Source organism: Lampetra planeri, chromosome 11 (genome assembly GCF_965212315.1).
Source record: "Lampetra planeri chromosome 11, kcLamPlan1.2.h2, whole genome shotgun sequence".
NCBI lineage: Eukaryota > Metazoa > Chordata > Hyperoartia > Petromyzontiformes > Petromyzontidae > Lampetra > Lampetra planeri.
In genome coordinates this window covers 6427233-6444348 of record NC_136117.1, presented here as the reverse complement: position 1 = coordinate 6444348, position 17116 = coordinate 6427233, and the positions used below count along the sequence as shown (strand labels likewise).

The following is a 17116-nucleotide window of genomic DNA, read 5'->3' as shown; positions in this document are numbered from 1 at the left end:
CGTTGGGCATGGGATGAAAGGCATCGCCTAAAATGCACGAGAGGAAATTTGTTGTGCTCGACAAGCTGTTCTCTAATGTAGGGCAATGTACTGCTTTCTGAGAGTTCCAAATGGAAATGGATTTGTCTTAACACGATGCATTTTGCACAATTATGGAAAGAGACAAAGCAAAAAAAAACTGTTGTAAAAAAAGGGATTGAGCAATGGTTGCGGGGCTTATCTCTGTTGGCGGTCCCCGAGTTTGTGGTTGAAATTCCAGATTGCCATAATTTGTGCCGGGTGCTTCATTGAATGGCCACTGTTGACCTCCACAAAGTAGTACACCGTATTCAGTCTTATTGACTGTGGATGAATGGTAGGCTCAGGACCATTGCCCAGAAATCATAGTGGTAGTTTTTTTTAAGGTCTCTACTTGGATACCACGGTCAACAGAGTTGAATAAACTTAATATTTTTTTCCCAGGAGAAGTTTGGTGACCGGTTTTGTTATTGTATTTTTTTTATGTGGGAGGAAACTGGAGTATTTGGAGAAGTTTCATGCACAGTATATGGAAAAAAAACCACTCAAACTACTGCACGGTACTCACAGATGACTGAGCAACTCCCTTACAGGAAGCCATTCACTGCCTGACCTTGGGTGTTTCAGATACATCATGGCCCTTACTAAGCCTGGCGTAATAACTCAGATGCAAAACAAAGGTCAATAGCTCTTATCTTGATATGTACGTAGACTGTATGTATCCCAGCCTGTCCAAAAACAGAGAGTTTTAAGCTTCATTATTGAGTCAAACAAATTAAACACGTCTATATGGCATGACTATCGTACCCTTTACTACACCTCTGCATTGACATCACGAGCAGAGCACCGCTAATAGACAATCTCATACACTGAATATTTTATAATGAAGCTTCAGAGTCATTCCAGACAGCCCCGAATGCACAGCCTTTGTTATATCTCTACAACAACAAAACCCCCAATTATTTTGGTCTGTATCTCTCTTTAACATAGTGGCACAATTGTAATTGCATTCCAGAAGCCAGATATGTTTTAGGCAAAGCGTCGCGGTAATTTTAACGGGATAATGAAACTCAACAGAGTTCGGGCAACGCAAAGTTTAATTCCCTTCTGTGCTGGAACTCAAGCATCGCAAGCCACGGTGTTGTGTTCATCGGTGTTGTGTTCATCAGTGTTGTGTTCATCTCGCAATGACTCACTCATACACTTTGCCCAGCACAAGCACGAGCTGAGATTAATAATCTCCACTACGCGAACGTTTACTTACAAAGATAACTGTATAATTAAGGGAATAAGAACCTGGGGAATACCAGAACAACAGCTGTTAGGGCGGTAATTAGGGTTGAGAAATGTTAAGCCTAAATGAATAAGGCCTCGTGTTCTCCCAGTAGAATCTATGAAATTGCATTAAAGTAATTTATCTGGCCATGGTGAAATCACGTTTTGCGTTCGAGTTGACTTTCCAGTGACTTAAACTGAAAGCACTGCTACCGTGTCATCGTGGACGTTCCCAGCCACTGAACACGTGACACGTACAATGTTTTAACGGGATTGAGCCATATTCTTGATTCTTTCGGTAAAGTCACAAAATGATATAAAAATTTTCTTGAACCCCATGCATTCCACGACAGCACATTGAGGTCACTTACGCATGCAGGAAAAATACACCCCTTACTTGGCAATTCAGCATGAAATTTTGACAATTCCTCTTCGAGGATTTTCAGCAGTCGCTTCTCAGCATGTGAATGATATTTGTCTGTATATAAGCCGTGCAGCGTGGGCACATGCCAGTAGTCCAACACAGTGGAGGCAAGCGTTGGTGGATCGCCCACAAATGTTGTGAAACTCCCTTCCCCTGTGCATCGAGGTGCTTCCGTTTCCTCCCACATGTAAACGATCATTAATCGGCTCGAAACACCTTGATATATAGTGGGGGAGGGCGGACGGGCACAGAGTGTGGGCAATCGTGGTCGCCTCAACATCTGGCTGCCTTTCCCGCTTGTCTGTGGTTCCTCGTGCCTCCGAGTCGTTTCCTCTTCAATCGTAAGCACATGCTGTGCGTGTTACAAGTTGAACTTATTCTTCAGGTAGTTGACCAAAGTATGCGCAAGTGATGTACGATGCATTCCCCAATGCATACGTCAGTCAGTCGCTACTGATTTATTTGCCCAGAAAATTATTACGTCTGTTTACCTGGCTTGTCCCATCCAATAAAGTTTTACGTGATAAAACCATTACACGACAGCACTTTCTATTGAAATTACCACACAGCTCACCATGCCAATGTCGAAATAAGTGTGGTTTTACAGATCCTGTGGAAGATTGGCAACGTACTACTTTGAAACATAGTTCGTTTGTAACCACCGTTTCTGTTACTCTTGAAGTCCCAGCTTGATTACTGCAGATGTAGTAGAACACATTCCTGCGGAGGGAGCTGGTAGGAACGTTGGGTTGCTCGGTCAATGGCCAGGGTCAACGGCGGCGTGGTGTATTCCGCAAATATGCCCGACTGTGAGGGCGGGCACAAGCCGGCGTGAGTAGGTTAAACGTTGAGTTTTATAAGGGCACCACGGGGTGACCAGCCCCTCCCCACCCAGCCCCACCCGTCCCACCCTCCACCCAGCCCCACCCTCCCCACCAGCCCCTCCCCACCCAGCCCCTCCCCTCTAATTTTTGGATGCACGACGGACGGACGGACACAATAATCCCCTGTGGGCTGGTGTAACCAGGAGGTTCCTACCAGTAATATTTGCAAGTGGGTGTAAGCACACGTGACTCATAGGTGACATTGCCAAAGCAGTATAATTTGATCTATCTACGTGGCTTTACCGAAAGACCCAAGAATATACAGTATCAGCAAACAATGTGTTTATTCGAGGCCCAATTAAAATATTGGATTGACAGCTTCTTGAGTACAGTGTCGGTTGTTCTGTTAATTACGTGGACATGTTCACGTGTTGCTAATTGAGTCTGCGCTTAACGAAGGCGCGCCTATTTCTCGTCTTTCGATGCTCACGCCTGCACTAAAATTTATGGAAAACATAAACCTATCAGAAATTATTTCACAAACCCCGGCTCTTGTCTCATCCCTGACCTCACCGTTACCGTGTGGAAGCATATACGAGAGTTGAAAAGATGAAGTTGGAAGTTCCAGATGTAACTAAATTTTTTTTTCCTACACGTGACGAGAGATTTAAATGGCAAATAATTTAGAAACTGCACGGGTGATTAAATGCGGCAGTTTTGCAATAAATGTCCTCTTAGCATTGGCCCAGAGCCTGCCAATGTGCTTCAACCGTGACCTTGAAACATAGAGCTGCATCTTTAATGGGGTGCATGCATCACAGAGGCTGTGGCGCAAGCACTATTGAACAGGCAAGCAGTGCACATTAATACACGTATTCACAGGTGGCGATGATGGCCTGATGGGAAAAGGACCGTTATCAGCCCATGGATTTTTCACGGGGCACCTTACGTCAGATTTGGCTCGGGCTGCTATTGAAATGATTGACAGTGTTTTGCAAGGTCAAACGTAGGTTTAGGAGGATGGATTTTTTTTTTGCTCTTCAGAGTAATGTGTTGCATTTATGTTTCTTTTTTGTACGTCGTCATTATAACACGTTAGAAGGCTTACCAGTGAGTGGACAGATTTCTGTCGCTTTGTCAACTGAATCCTACTGCTTTGTAATGTGCGCTAAAGTCTACGAGCACTTTTGGCCATACTGGTGAAGTTGAAAAATCTTTTCCAAACAGCTGGGACAAATCTAGTCATGGAGATCATGAATTACCATAACTTATTTTTCATAATTTAAAAAAGTCAGAATGGTGTAGATATATCATTGCACATTTTAGAAGTGGTGCAAGGTAATATGGAACTTTAGAATCTGAATATTTGTTTATACTGGAGGAACCTGATGAGCTATAAAGTAATTTTTCACAAATGTTCAGTAGGGGCGGGTAAGAACTTGCTTGAACCATATCCAGAAAAGTGTTTGTGGATAAATATTAAACCAGAAAATAAATCAATCGATGGGCTATAATTAAACGTTAATGTCTTAAGACAGATGCTGATTTCATCCCCTTTTCAAATATTAAAATACATTTTATACACGGTTTTCATTTGTGCATGAAGTCATCCAGACAGAAATAAAACATTTTAATGTATGGGGTTTTTAATCTTGGATCGAAATGAAGAAGTGGATTTTTTGTTTTACTGTATTTGTCTCAGTGCTGTCACTGCTCATGCTGCGCATATGGAATGAAGCAAAGATTCGTACACGAGGCGACTTCTGTTCGCATGGTAATTTTTCATTTCCTTAGCTGAAGAGGTCGTTGTAGAAGTGATAAATCGACTCATTCGGGAAGGGTGGCCTCGGCAGAAGTGAAGTGGGAGAGAGCAGGCACGTCGGTCGTGACCAATAATAGGAAGCTTTATCAAGCACGTGCCAGTTATATAACGTGCACGTATTAACCGCAGCGTGAACACCGCTTTTTTGCATGTTAAACACTCAACGATTTATATCCAGAATGTTTAAGGGAAGCGGTAAAGTTCACAGCATTCCTGCTCTCCAGTGTGTGATGGTGGATAGTCCAGTGATTGCTGCAGTGGGTTTTGTCGGGGGCTTTCAAACAACCTCCACCACTAATGGCGTGGGATATCACCACTGTTTCTTCCTCATTAAAGTGGATGATAAAGACCCATTAATGTCATTCTCCCGAATATACTGCATTGTCCCACTCTGATAGCTAATATTCAGTAGTTACTCTACGCTATTGGCTTAGCGTCTACAATAGGCATTAACAAATGCCACAGGCTCAGTTAAGCAGGGAGAATCTGTGACTTAATGACATTGATAACAAATTAAATGTGCCATGTGAGTGTAGCTGTTATTGTTTCCCTGGGCTCAATAGTTGCAACGAGATGACGGTCATACAAATGACTTACTGAATGTATGATTCTTCAGGTATAGTAAAACAATATTTGGGAAGTGATATCGTAGTGGAAAAGGCAGTCCCGCACATTCACCGAGCCAGATGTGAATGCGAAATTGTTATCGCAGCGGAAAAAGAAACCGCACAAAAGTGTGTTCGCGATGTGTCGACTTGCCCGCAGCCCCAATCACTTGAGGGTGGTAAGGTATAGCATTGTAACTGAGCAAACGCAACGTGTAGCGACTGACTCACTGTTGGCAATGCCAACACCAGAGGCGGTGGCCTGTGCAGAACAGTGGGGGGGGGAAATTCTACACAGGTTGGACAGGAGACACGACGAACAAGATCATTTTAATTCAGCATGGAAACGAAACAAGCAGTGGCCCAAATGTTTTGGTGCGGCGTCTCCCGGCATCGCTGTGGGGATGAGGATGGCACCGTGCCCATGCAGACAAAGGCTTAGCTTCGCCTCTGAACATCCATGTGCACATACACATTGTTTGGTGACCCTGAGCTGGCAGTGGTGTACAAGCACAATTAACACAAACCTCGAATTTTTTTTTAAATAACACCGTGCCCTTCAAAGGCAAAATATACCCATAATGAGTGACGTTTTGGCAATTGGCCCTTCTTTGTAGCACCTAACTAGGAAGGCCAGAGGGATTGAGTGGATAAAATCAGAGTTGGAGACAGCACTGTACACCATAATTCACCTGATGACGATTGCTTGTGTTGCGATCGAAACGTCGTGATATTTTTATTATAATTTTTCTATCTACGTGACTTTACCGAACGACCCAAAGAATATTAATTCCTGCAGTTACGAAAGCTTTCAGTCAAGATTTACAACTACTTTCTTTCATTAAATCTATGTATTTATTGACATTATAAATGTTTTAACGATGATAAAAAAGGGGTGCAAGGCTGCAGTGAAGGTTAAGAAGCACTGATTGTGGAGCATTACGAAACAAATGATGTCAGTGTGTTTTCATTTGCACTTTGTAATTGATGCGACGATTAAGCGAATGCATTCATGACGGGAACTCTACAGAATTGGCATGAATGGTGTCAGGGTCACAATCAGATACATAAAGATAACCTGCAGCTAAACAATGACAATTGAGTAACGGCCTCTTTCCTCAAGGCTTCAAAATCTACGATTCTGTTGCAAATGGTGAAATAAGCTCCAAGGCTGGTTATATGTCAAGCAATTGATTTGACTGCACTGTAAAGTGGATGAGGTGCTGGAGTGGGATTTGTGAGCTGCCTTGGTGAAACAGACTCTTTCTCCTACCTGCATTGGGGCATTGGACTTGGGAATGTTTATTATTGAGAAGATCCATCATTCACCTGTGTGGACCAATAACAATCATCATCATTAGAATCTATTTAGGAAGCAATTCATTAGCCTTTTATATATCAATCAGGGATGTTGCCGTGGTGTAATAGTTGGCATACTGAACTTGCAATCCAGAGGTTACTTGTTTTATCTCCCAGCGCAGCAGTTGAAATAACGGTGCAGAGTTCTATTTCTCCCTGCCTGTCCACTTAGCTGCATCATTGAGGGCAACAGTTCGTCGGTTGGCAGGTCACGTGCGGTGGGGTAAAGTGTATGTTCTCCCACCTCTACCAAACAAACGTCTGGTCAGCGTGTAGAATTAGACCCAAAGCACCATTGAGAGGGGCTCTCTAATGCTCCCTCTTTAATGGAGCCCCTTCCACCTTTAGTGGTGTGAGGAATAAATGTAAAGTTCCGCACCCATTTACCGCATTCATATCAATAATCAATATGTAATCTATTGCAAAAGGTTAATTTGTCAATGAGTTACGTATCAGTCATGAACCGGACATCAGAAATATATAAGCTGTTATTCAACCGTCAGTCTTTGAATAATAACCCCGAAATAAATCACCATTAATCATTGATAACTCATAAATCATCGTTCAGTCATTCATCAGGCAAAACAAGAATACCAATCCGCTGCCCATCTGTAAACCTGCCGCTATCAATACCCAGGCACGCTCCTATACATCCATCAGCAGACGCGTGTTGTTTGGATTGTGAAGCATAATTACGTAGCTTGCCATGATGCACAAGGCACAAACATTACTGACAAGTACAAAAGTAGGTGAGCGATGAGGAAGCAGCAGGTTTAATCAGAATTAACGGCAAAAGACCGAATGTATCATGTTAAAACAACTGTCAATAAAAAGGTTATTTTAACATAATAATTACCCTTTTAAAATAAATACATTTTGTGAAAAGTTACAAATAACAATGATGTGCCATGTTTTTTTTTGTTCAAACATGAAATGTTGTCCGTGTCATCAAATAATATAAATCTTAAACTTTCAACCAAACTTGACAGGTCATTCCACCTTGAGTCTCAATGGCTGCAAGTTCACACGTACCTGCGTAGGTGTGATTGCGTGCAGCCTGGCAGACCAGCTGCTCGGGGTGCGCTGCCGATCTTCTCCCCGATAGCGAGAGACCGAGTTGTGTGCACGTGGACCTCACCACGATTACTGCTGGCTTTTGACAGAGATATCCCCACTACCGCATTTTGGGCTTCCGCGAGGAAGCCACTCTTGAGCAACATCCTGTGCCACAGACTCAACGTGTTGTATATTGAACAGCACTATATACTGTATAAATGAAGTTAAAGTATCTCCCTGCTCCAACCCAATGGTGGAAATTGGACAAACCCAAGTGTTCCCGATGTCCCATGCATTCCTGGTCTCCCTACTATTGACCGCCTCAAAATTGGTTCTGATTTCCACAACCCTGAATGGGGAAATGGCATCGATGTGCCATGCCCTGGCTTGCCAAGACAAGGCGGTACAGCCTAAGTGTGGACTCCATCTGATTGTGTATTTATGGATGTATGTTGAACTTCGTTCGCACCAAACTCTTTGGTTCTTTCGGTAAAGTCACGTAGGTATAAAATAAATCAAATGACGACGTTTCGGGCACAACACAAACCACAGCAAGTTGTCCCATCTTATGACGGACGCTTGTGTTGCGCCCGAAATGTCGTGATTTATTTTATTTTATATCTACGTGACTTTACCGAAAGAACCAAAGAGTATGGATCCCTGCAGTCACGAAAACTTCAAATCTAGATTCGTTCGCAACGTACATAGCCAACGGTTGATAATCTATTCTTTCGGTATGGGATAGAGTGTTGCCCCCTTGCAAATTGTGTGGTTTCTCGTGGTTCTCTGGCTTCCTTCCATTTGAAAACACTCACAAATTGGCTGATAACACCACTATATATGTAACGACATAAATGAGCCGTTCCATGGCCATAGTGGGTGTACTACACATAAGGGCTCACGAGAGGGCAGCTTCCGGATGTCACGAAGGTCGGGTCAAGACATGACAGTCTGGGTGAACCCGCGAGAGCGCGTGAGCGGACGAAGGGGCACGGGGACCCCCAGAAGGGGGCGAGCGGGCCACGTGATGTGGATCCAGAGCCTCCGCGAAGGATCGAGAAGGGGGCGTGCCCAGGGGCTCCGCCCCTTTATATAAGCCGAGTCCCGAGAGGGAGCATAGCTGTTCAACCCCGGAAAGAAGTCGCCTTCTTCGATCCTCGCTCTTCGGTCGCCGCACAAAACGACCCGACGATGTGTTGGCTGTGCAGGTTCAACCACATAGAGATTCCGTTCAAGTGGTTAGGTGGTTAGGGATGGTGGTCACCACCTTACGTAGTTAACCCGTAATGTGCATAGTCGCTCGGAATGTAAATAATTAATCTTGGAACGTGTTGCCTCCAAGTTTTGGCGTGCACCTGATTAGAACACACTATATCTAGAAGAATGCAGAGCTTTGGAGGGGGGAGGGGGGCGGGGGGGATTGGTGCCGGCTCTGGGCGTGGCTGCTGTCTTTACCGCTTGACCAGAGGTCGCAAACGGGTTTTGATTCCTTACCCGTACCCGGCGGCACCAGGGTCGCAAATGGGTACCCGTACCTGGCCGGGTACGGGTACCCGTTCCCTACCCATACCCTACCCGAAATGAGTGACAAACGGTGACTCACCAGTGACTCACGGCCTACCCGTACCCGTACCCGACCGCGCCAGGGTTGCAAACGGGTACCCGTACCCGGCTGGGTACGGGTAGCCGGGTATCGAGTAGGGTACGGGTATCGGGTACCCGGTTGCGACCTCTGCGCTTGACCCGTGGTTCCTACTCGTGCCTCTTGAGTCTAAAACCGTGCGTCTTGCAAGTTTTAATTAATTCACATTATAATGGAACAATTTGACCCGCAAACACAAGTTTAACTGTTTATGTGGCAAATGCTATATATTGGTCAGACGGGACGTAACATCAGCGGAAGACTAAAAGAACACCAAATAAATATTACATTATCACAACTGTCGGCAGTGGCAGAACATGCTTGTCAACAAGGACACTCGATTGATTTTGATAACGTTGAAGTGTTGTGTAAAACTAATTACTACCGGCTAAGACTAATTAGAGAATCCATTGAAATTGAGAGAAATACAAATAACTTTAATCGCTCTGACAGCTACAGGCTTAGTGCGGCCTGGAAGCGTATTATTAAATAAAATATATATATTACAATTACAATTCCTTATAGGGGAAACAAATACTAATTTATAACAATTGAATGATTACCAATCTATTATATAATTACAGTACCCTCCCCCTCTCCGCCTCAAATCACTGCACCAGATTTAACGATGACGTCACCCTGCTGCTGCTGCTCTATTTAAGACCGGGAGCAAGTGGAGGGCTTCACCATTCTGGCAAATTGCCCGATGATGCTGGATGTAATTACCAGCAAAACGTCGTACTACTCAAAAATTGTAAATGATGTTGATTCACTCTTCAACACACCGGTGGGCTAAAGTAGTGAACTATTTGTCCTTTGTAAACGTGACACTTTTTTACTGATTGGCCGTGTCGGGTGGTGGAGGGTTACGACACATTTATAAATAACGCGATCTAACCCAAAAACCTTTATTATGAACAATTTTAACTCGTAAACTTTAAATTGTGAATTAAGAAATCTAATCACAGCAGTTGCATGTGTCATATTGAAACTACTGTACACTCTTTGTAAATTAGGGACAACAAGCATTCAGAATGCAAATTTTACAATTTGGTACGTTTAAACTCGCACAGATTTACACCATTGGAACCTCATTTGCCAGTAAAAAATATGATAATTGTTTTTTACCCTTTTATCTGGCAACAAAACTGATACCTTTTTTACAAGGAGTCATGTTTGCATAGACCACAATACCTGCAGTCATAATGCAAACAAAAAACATAACTCTGATAATGTATGCACTGTCCTTGAAGTTGATTGGTCCACACTCGAGACAGCTTTCCTTAGAGCCTAGTTTCACATGATATTGGACCAGATGACGCCAAAAGGCATTATGACTGCAGGTATTGTGGCCTAAGCAAACATGACTCCTTGTAAAAAAGGTGTCAGTTTTGATTTCCAGATAAAAGGGTAAAAAAACAATTATCGCACAGATTTGTTTTACAAAACCAACACATTAACAGGAGATAGGAGCCACGTCTTTTGAAAGGGAAATGAGTGGTGCAGATGCAATATCAAAACATACAAATACTGCAAAGTTGAGGCCTTCGGTAACAAAGGTTCAGTACATCTGAAAGCTGGACATTGCTATTATGATTGGTTCATTGTAACTAAACTTGATTAAAATATTTATTATTGATAAACATATTTACCATAGAACGTCTCACAATGTCAGAATTTTCCAGTGAAATTTGCGAGCTTTTTGCATACCAAGTCATTTCTCTTGCAAGTACATATGAAGAAATAAATAAATAACCGCACCGCATTCATCATTCACATGTCCTAACAAATTATACAGTACTGTGTATAATCTGCCAATGTTTTTCACAGAGTGGAAAGGGCAGAACGACTGACACAGACAGGAGGAAATATTTTAGAAAAGTTGCAGTTTCAGAGCTGCAGCGGAGACATTTGGGGTAAAAGGAGGCAGGAAACAGCACCCTTAATTTTGCATGAGCCTTAGTGTCAGCCTTCAGATAAAGCTTCACAGTCATTGTTTGTAAAAAAAAAAGGTCTCCTTCAGGAGAAACGTCAGTCTATTCTATATGTTTGAGGCACTGTTAATGACGAATGTGGTGAGATTTTTCTTTTAATTGTGCTTGTGCACCACCTATGGCCAAGTCAGTCCAAATGCACCGGATCTAGTTAGACCTTAGAGATTAAATAGGGTTTGTATGGGCGACCACCAAGCAAAATAAAACAGGTATAGTAGGAATCTTAGGCAGTAGAGGGCAGTGTAGCATTACCTCACTCAGAGTGTACTAGTGTCTGCGTATAGTGTACGGTACGCTGTTATGAATTCCATGTCCAGTTATTATTCTCCATATTTATTCGAGAAAATATGTTAGTTGTGTTGAAAAGTGTTATCTTAGTTGGTTTTGGGGCAGATTTTTTTTTCTTAGGAACACATCTCAAGTTATATAATGGGACCTTATGGGAAAAAAGTTTCGATGTATGATGTTTCACTTTACGTTCATATTTTCGAGAACACAACCCCAAAGGTGTATAGAGGTATGCCCGTAACTGTCACCACACGTTACACTAGTCAGGACCTATTTTCAGTTGGTTGAAAAACAATGATTTTAAGTAGTGAATTTAAATAAAGTCGTTTCACTTCAACAGATATAAAAAAAAAAGATCTAACTTGTACATGACTTGTGTTATGCTAATATTTATCTTGAACCAAAATTTGCATCGTTGAGGCAATTATGAAGGTGGACCGTGATCAAAACGTTGAACTCCTGTAGCGAGGTGGGCGAGGGTAGATTGCTTTTGTGAAGCTGAACTTGATTAATTAAAACACACTAAAATAGAACGTTGTTAATCAATGCAAGTTGATTAAATGTGCCTACTTACATGGTGTCATTGACAGCTTCTTGACGTCAGATGGTATTACTGTTCGCGACACCAACGTCCGTTGGAGACGACTTCCGTCTGTTTGGTTTTGTGGCTAGCATGGAGGACGACTCATGCACACCGTGCCCTGTTTCTATCCGTCCAGGCCAGGGGTCGGCAACCAAAATAACAAGAAGAGCCATTTCTTTCCAATTCGGTACAAAATTCAGTATTTCAAGAGCCGCAATGCATCTGAGTACATACTGTACATACGTACATATTGTCAAGAAGCAGCCCGTAAAGAGCCGCATGCGGCTCCGGAGCCGTAGGTTGCCGACCCCTGGTCCAGGCGAACGGTGGATGGATCTAATGTTCATCAGCATCATGCAGGCGGCAGACCAGGGGATGGATCTCGTGCGTTTGTCAGATCTGTCGTGACATCAGCCTCACCTCGCAGGCATTCTACAATGTGTTCTAGATTTGAAGTTTTCGTGACTGCAAGGGTCTGTACTCTTTGGTTTTTTCGGTAAAGTCACGTAGGTAAAATAAAAAATAAAAAAAATCACGACGTTTCGGAGGCAACACAAGCTTCCATCTTCAGGTGGCACCGTCACAGCAAAATTACTGTACATAAGCTTGTGTTGCCTCCGAAATGTCGTGATGTAATTTATTTTTAGTTTCTTTTTTTACCTACGTGAATTTACCTAAAAAAAACAAAGAGTATTCTGCAATGTGGTTAAACTTGGACGCGCTAGTTGGTGAAACTGGCCTTCGTTTATAAAGAAAATGGAACAGAAGCTGCTAGGTGCATGCTTGTGACAGAAAGAGGAACAAGCGACTTAGGGAATGCAAGTTAGACGTTGACTTCACAAAAGGGGCATGTGCTGGACATTTCGCTGGAAAGGATGGACGATGGTCGAGATGGACAACTGAATGACAGCCAAGGAATGAACATACCTCAGTGGACGGCCACTATAGAGATAGGGCAATGAAAACAGCTTTGTGTGGGGAAGTTTCATGGATTGTTGCATCATAAGATTCAGGGGGATGTCGGCGGCTTTGAGAAACCATTCATCATTGCATATACTATGGATGGAGATTTAAACCCTTATTATTTTTTTTACAGTCGTTATGAGGGGCCGTCCATAAACGACGTCACGCGATTTTGGGCGATTTATGACCCCCCCCCCCTTCGTCACACGGCGTCACAAAAAGTCAGACCCCCCTTCAAATGTGACGTCACAAAGCACTGCCCCCCCCCCCCCCCAAATAAAACATGCTTCAAATCGCTTTAAACTATTGTCATTGTAGTGCATATTTAATGTGGCGCTGCACTCGGATGTTGTAGGAGGAAACATTTATTAAAACGTCTATTTAATTAAGTAGAACGTGTTGTCTATATTTATTTAAAGTTGCGCATTTTGATGTGACGTCACATTTCTCACCCCCCCCCGCCTCGTCACACATCGTCACAAATGTCTGACCCCCCCCCCCAGGTGCGTGACGTCATTTATGGACGGCCCCTAACGTGTTGATCTCAACGAGCAAGTATGAAGTGCTGCTACGGTGAACAGCGGAGAGTGTTTCAAGCGCTATCCTGAACATGCAGCAGCGTCACGTTGAGTAATGAGCAGAATACTGAAGTGTGAAGTGCAGTATTAAACAGAAAACAGTGTCAACGCAGTACTGAACACAAGTTTGGACGTTGCAGTTATGAATAGAGGGGCTTTATTGAATACACGTGTCAGTTGCGATACTCTACTGACTTACTGAGCATAGATCAGCAAGCATGTTAATCGTTGTCACAGCTAACGCAGAAGAGTGTCAAGTCAACCAGTGACACGGAACACTGATGCGTCTTTGCATGCTAAACAAAGAAAGTGTACTTTAACAGCTGTATGCAACTCTGCATAGAGTCAACTTGGGGAGAGTGATTTTGAATGTGGTGGAAATGAGAAGTTGTGCTCCCATCTTCTGGTGATCTGTTAACCCCACTATGAGGATTTTTAATTGAAGCCCCGATGGTGGGGGTTGAAGGGGGGGGATTGGTGAAGAATCTCATTTGTAAATGTGATCCTTACCCGTGTATCGATCGTTCAATTTTAATGTGCAATTCAATGGAAGGACCGTGTGTTGCTTTGGTGTGGTCTGGGACTGCGTTTTGCTGTATTGCCCAAACTTGCGTTTGGTGTGGACAAATTGGCAGGGATTTATATACTATTTGTCTACTTTACACTCCCTATCATTTGTTTGTTGTTGTAGTTCTAGATTTGAAGCTTTCGTGACTTCAAAGATTCATATTCTTGGGTTTTTTCGGTAAAGTCACGTAGGCAAAAAAATTCAAATTAATAAAAGTAAAATAAAAATAAAATAAAAATCACGACGTTTCGGAGGGAACACAAGCTTCCGTCTTCAGGTGGGACCGTCACAGCACGATAGCTGTATCAAGTGATTTACCTGATACAGCTACCTGATACAGCTATCGTGCTGTGACGGTCCCACCTGAAGACGTAAGCTTGTGTTGCCTCCGAAATGTCGTAATTTTTTATTTATTTTTTATTTTACTTTTATTAATTTTAATTTTTTACCTACGTGACTTTACCGAAAAAACCTAACAATATTGTTGTTGTAGCTTTGCTCACCCGCCCTTACTGGACACCTGTGAAAGAAGAGCTTCATAGCTCAGTGGAATTCCTCCCCGATAAATACAAACTTCTGGTTACCATTGCCTGGACCTTCAGCCCGTTATAGATGTCCCTGCTATAAGACAGTGTTCATGATGATTGTGGTCAGCTTTCTCCAGTCTAAATAAATATTCTGATTCTACAAGCTGGTCCCACGTGTCTTGTGACCCCCGTTTAATTATTTAAAACTTCATACTTTTTGTATACCAGTGGGTGTTAAAACATAAAATGTATAAGCAAAGGAGAGAAACATGTTCGGGGTCAATTAATTGGGGGATCACAGGACATCTGGATCACCCTGTACATTGACAACACACGATGGGGTGCCGCGGTGGTGAGATGTTAACTACCTCTCCTGGTATACAGTTCAAGTTCATTTATTAGGTATAGCCCTGTGAGCCATTCGGCTCTTGAATCGGGTGCAACCGCAACAAACAAACAACAAAAACATGAACAAGAAAACATCTTAAAGTGAATATGTGACTATGTGCTAACAGAAAATCCAAGAAAAGACAGCAAAACATTGCAGAAAAAACACCGTACATCAACGCTGTGCAAAAATCCCAGTGGGATGCAAGTCAAACAACAACAACAACCACAAGACAACTTAGATTAAGGCCATCAGTCTAACTCCGTACTACAACAAACAAACATGGCCAAACCAATACACTTTTCGAAATCACCAAAATAAAGCCATGAAAGCAATGAAACAGTGATCATAGGAACTGTGACGGAATTACAGGAGGTCGTGGGTTCGATCCCGACCCTGACCACCTGCTGGAAATGTATAGTTTGCATGTTTCTCTCCCTCACCTTGGTCGTGGATTTTTTGTCCGTGTCCTCCGGTTTGTCAGTGCACATATAGAATCAACATCAACGTGCGTTTCGAGTATTTTGGCAGCGATACATTTCCACGTGATGGATAAGCCACGTCGTTGACCTCTTATCATTTGTGGCCAGGTCGCTTCTGCAAAAAATAACTATATAGCTCAAGCGGGCCTTATACCTGGAATATAATCTAGATTTGAAGTTTTCGTGACGGCAAGGATCCATACTATTGGTTCTTTCGGTAAAGTCAAGTAGGTATAGAAAATAAAAAAATATAAAGAAAATAAAATATTTTTTTATTTAATTGTATTTTTTTATTTTCTTTATCTACGTGACTTTACCTAAATAACCAAGAGTACCTGGTATATATATATTTTTAAAAAGTGTTTAGTTTAGTCTTGTAAAAGCGATGGGCGTTATCCCAACGTGATGGGACCTTTTTGCCAATATCAAAGTATGAAAAAACAAGAAAAGGATTTCACCTTTCTGGCAATAAAACAGGTGCAAAGATGTTCAAACACCAAATGTAAATCTCTTGCAAGGAATCACGTCTGCATTGACCACACGAACTGTACTTGTGGTGAACATGCAAACACACACGCTCTGATAGGATATGGCATTGTCTTTTAAACTGATTGGTCTACACCAGACACAGACTTCTTTAGGGCCTTGTCTCACCACCAATGTGAGACTAGAGAACGCCAAACGTCGAACAAGCACAAAGACAATGCCACTGTTAGAGCATTTATAGCTCGGGTGAGCAGCTACAAAATGGGACCGTTTTGCCAGTATCAAAGTATGAAAACGTAAGAAAAGTTTTTACCGTTTCTGGCAATAAAAAAAATCAGTTTAAATAAGAATATGATTTACACTTCCTGGAAATAAAACCGGTAGTTAAGATGTTCAAACGCCAGTTTTATTGCCAGAAAGGGTAAAACACATTCTTATTTTTCATACTTGATACTGGCAAAAAGGTCGCATTGTATAGCTGCTCATCCGAGCTATACATGCTCTTTGTACTGTTCGTCTTTTGGCGTTCTCTGGTCTGACACAGGTGCTGAAACTGGGCCCTATCTATTTGGTGTCTGAAAATCTGAACACCTCCTGTTCAATTGCCAGAAAGGGAGTGTAACAAAACAAAACACCCCTACGCAACATGGCGGGCAAGTCAATCGTCACGCTCGACGCCTCCCCCCCCTCCCTTACAGACATGGCCGCAGCCTCTCTCTCACACACACGCGCACTGACGTCACTCTACATTCCGTAGCTCGCATCGACATCGCCAGCCGAGACCCCCTCCCCCTCCCTCCCCCCCTGATTGGTCGACGCGGCCGTTCCGTGAATGGCCGTTGCCGATTCGTGGTGGGAAATCTGACGGAGGGCCTAGGAGGGGGTGGAGTCTGCGGTAAGAGCCCCCCCCCCACTCCGTGTTGGAGCACTTTGCGGGTGAGGTCAACGCGAACGAGTTCCGTGTCTCCTCTGTTTCATTGAATAAACTCGCCTCCCGCTGGTGAACGCGCCCCCCCTCCTTCTCCACTCCCCCCGGGGTTGATTGCCCGATTGTGACAGTCGACCTCCCTCGCCTGCCCTGGCCCCCCACTGCCCCCACTGCCCCCCCTTTCCCCCACTGCCCCCCCTTGCCCCCCTTTCCGTTGCTTCGCTCGCTCAGCGGGCGCGAAACGAGCGGAGAGTTTTGGATTTTGCGCGGCGCGGGGTCCGGTCACGGGAAGCCCCGTGGTGGTGA

At 43.4% G+C, this 17116-nt stretch overlaps 2 protein-coding genes across 5 annotated transcripts in view; one reads left to right on the top strand and one right to left on the bottom strand.

Moving 5' to 3' along the window:
• Nucleotides 1-7465, bottom strand: part of LOC144721233 (protein kinase C delta type-like) — a 29911-nt gene extending 22446 nt beyond the window's left edge. The window contains exons 1-2 of the mRNA XM_078598682.1: nt 7360-7465; nt 6242-6297 (exon numbers count right to left, since the gene is read on the bottom strand). Coding sequence (XP_078454808.1) covers nt 6242-6293 — 52 coding nt within the window. The 5' untranslated portion in view covers nt 6294-6297; nt 7360-7465. The remainder of the gene's footprint in view (nt 1-6241; nt 6298-7359) is intronic.
• Nucleotides 1-17116, top strand: part of IMMP2L (inner mitochondrial membrane peptidase subunit 2) — a 303938-nt gene that overhangs the window by 2424 nt on the left and 284398 nt on the right. For 2 of the 4 annotated variants that reach the window (XR_013585867.1, XM_078598683.1), the window contains exon 1: nt 16744-16818. The exons of 1 other annotated variant lie outside the window; for it this stretch is intronic. The gene's annotated coding sequence lies outside the window, so the exon portion shown is untranslated. Of the gene's footprint in view, nt 1-16743; nt 16883-17116 lie in introns of those variants that run through there. One more of the 4 variants, XM_078598684.1, reaches the window with a different exon arrangement.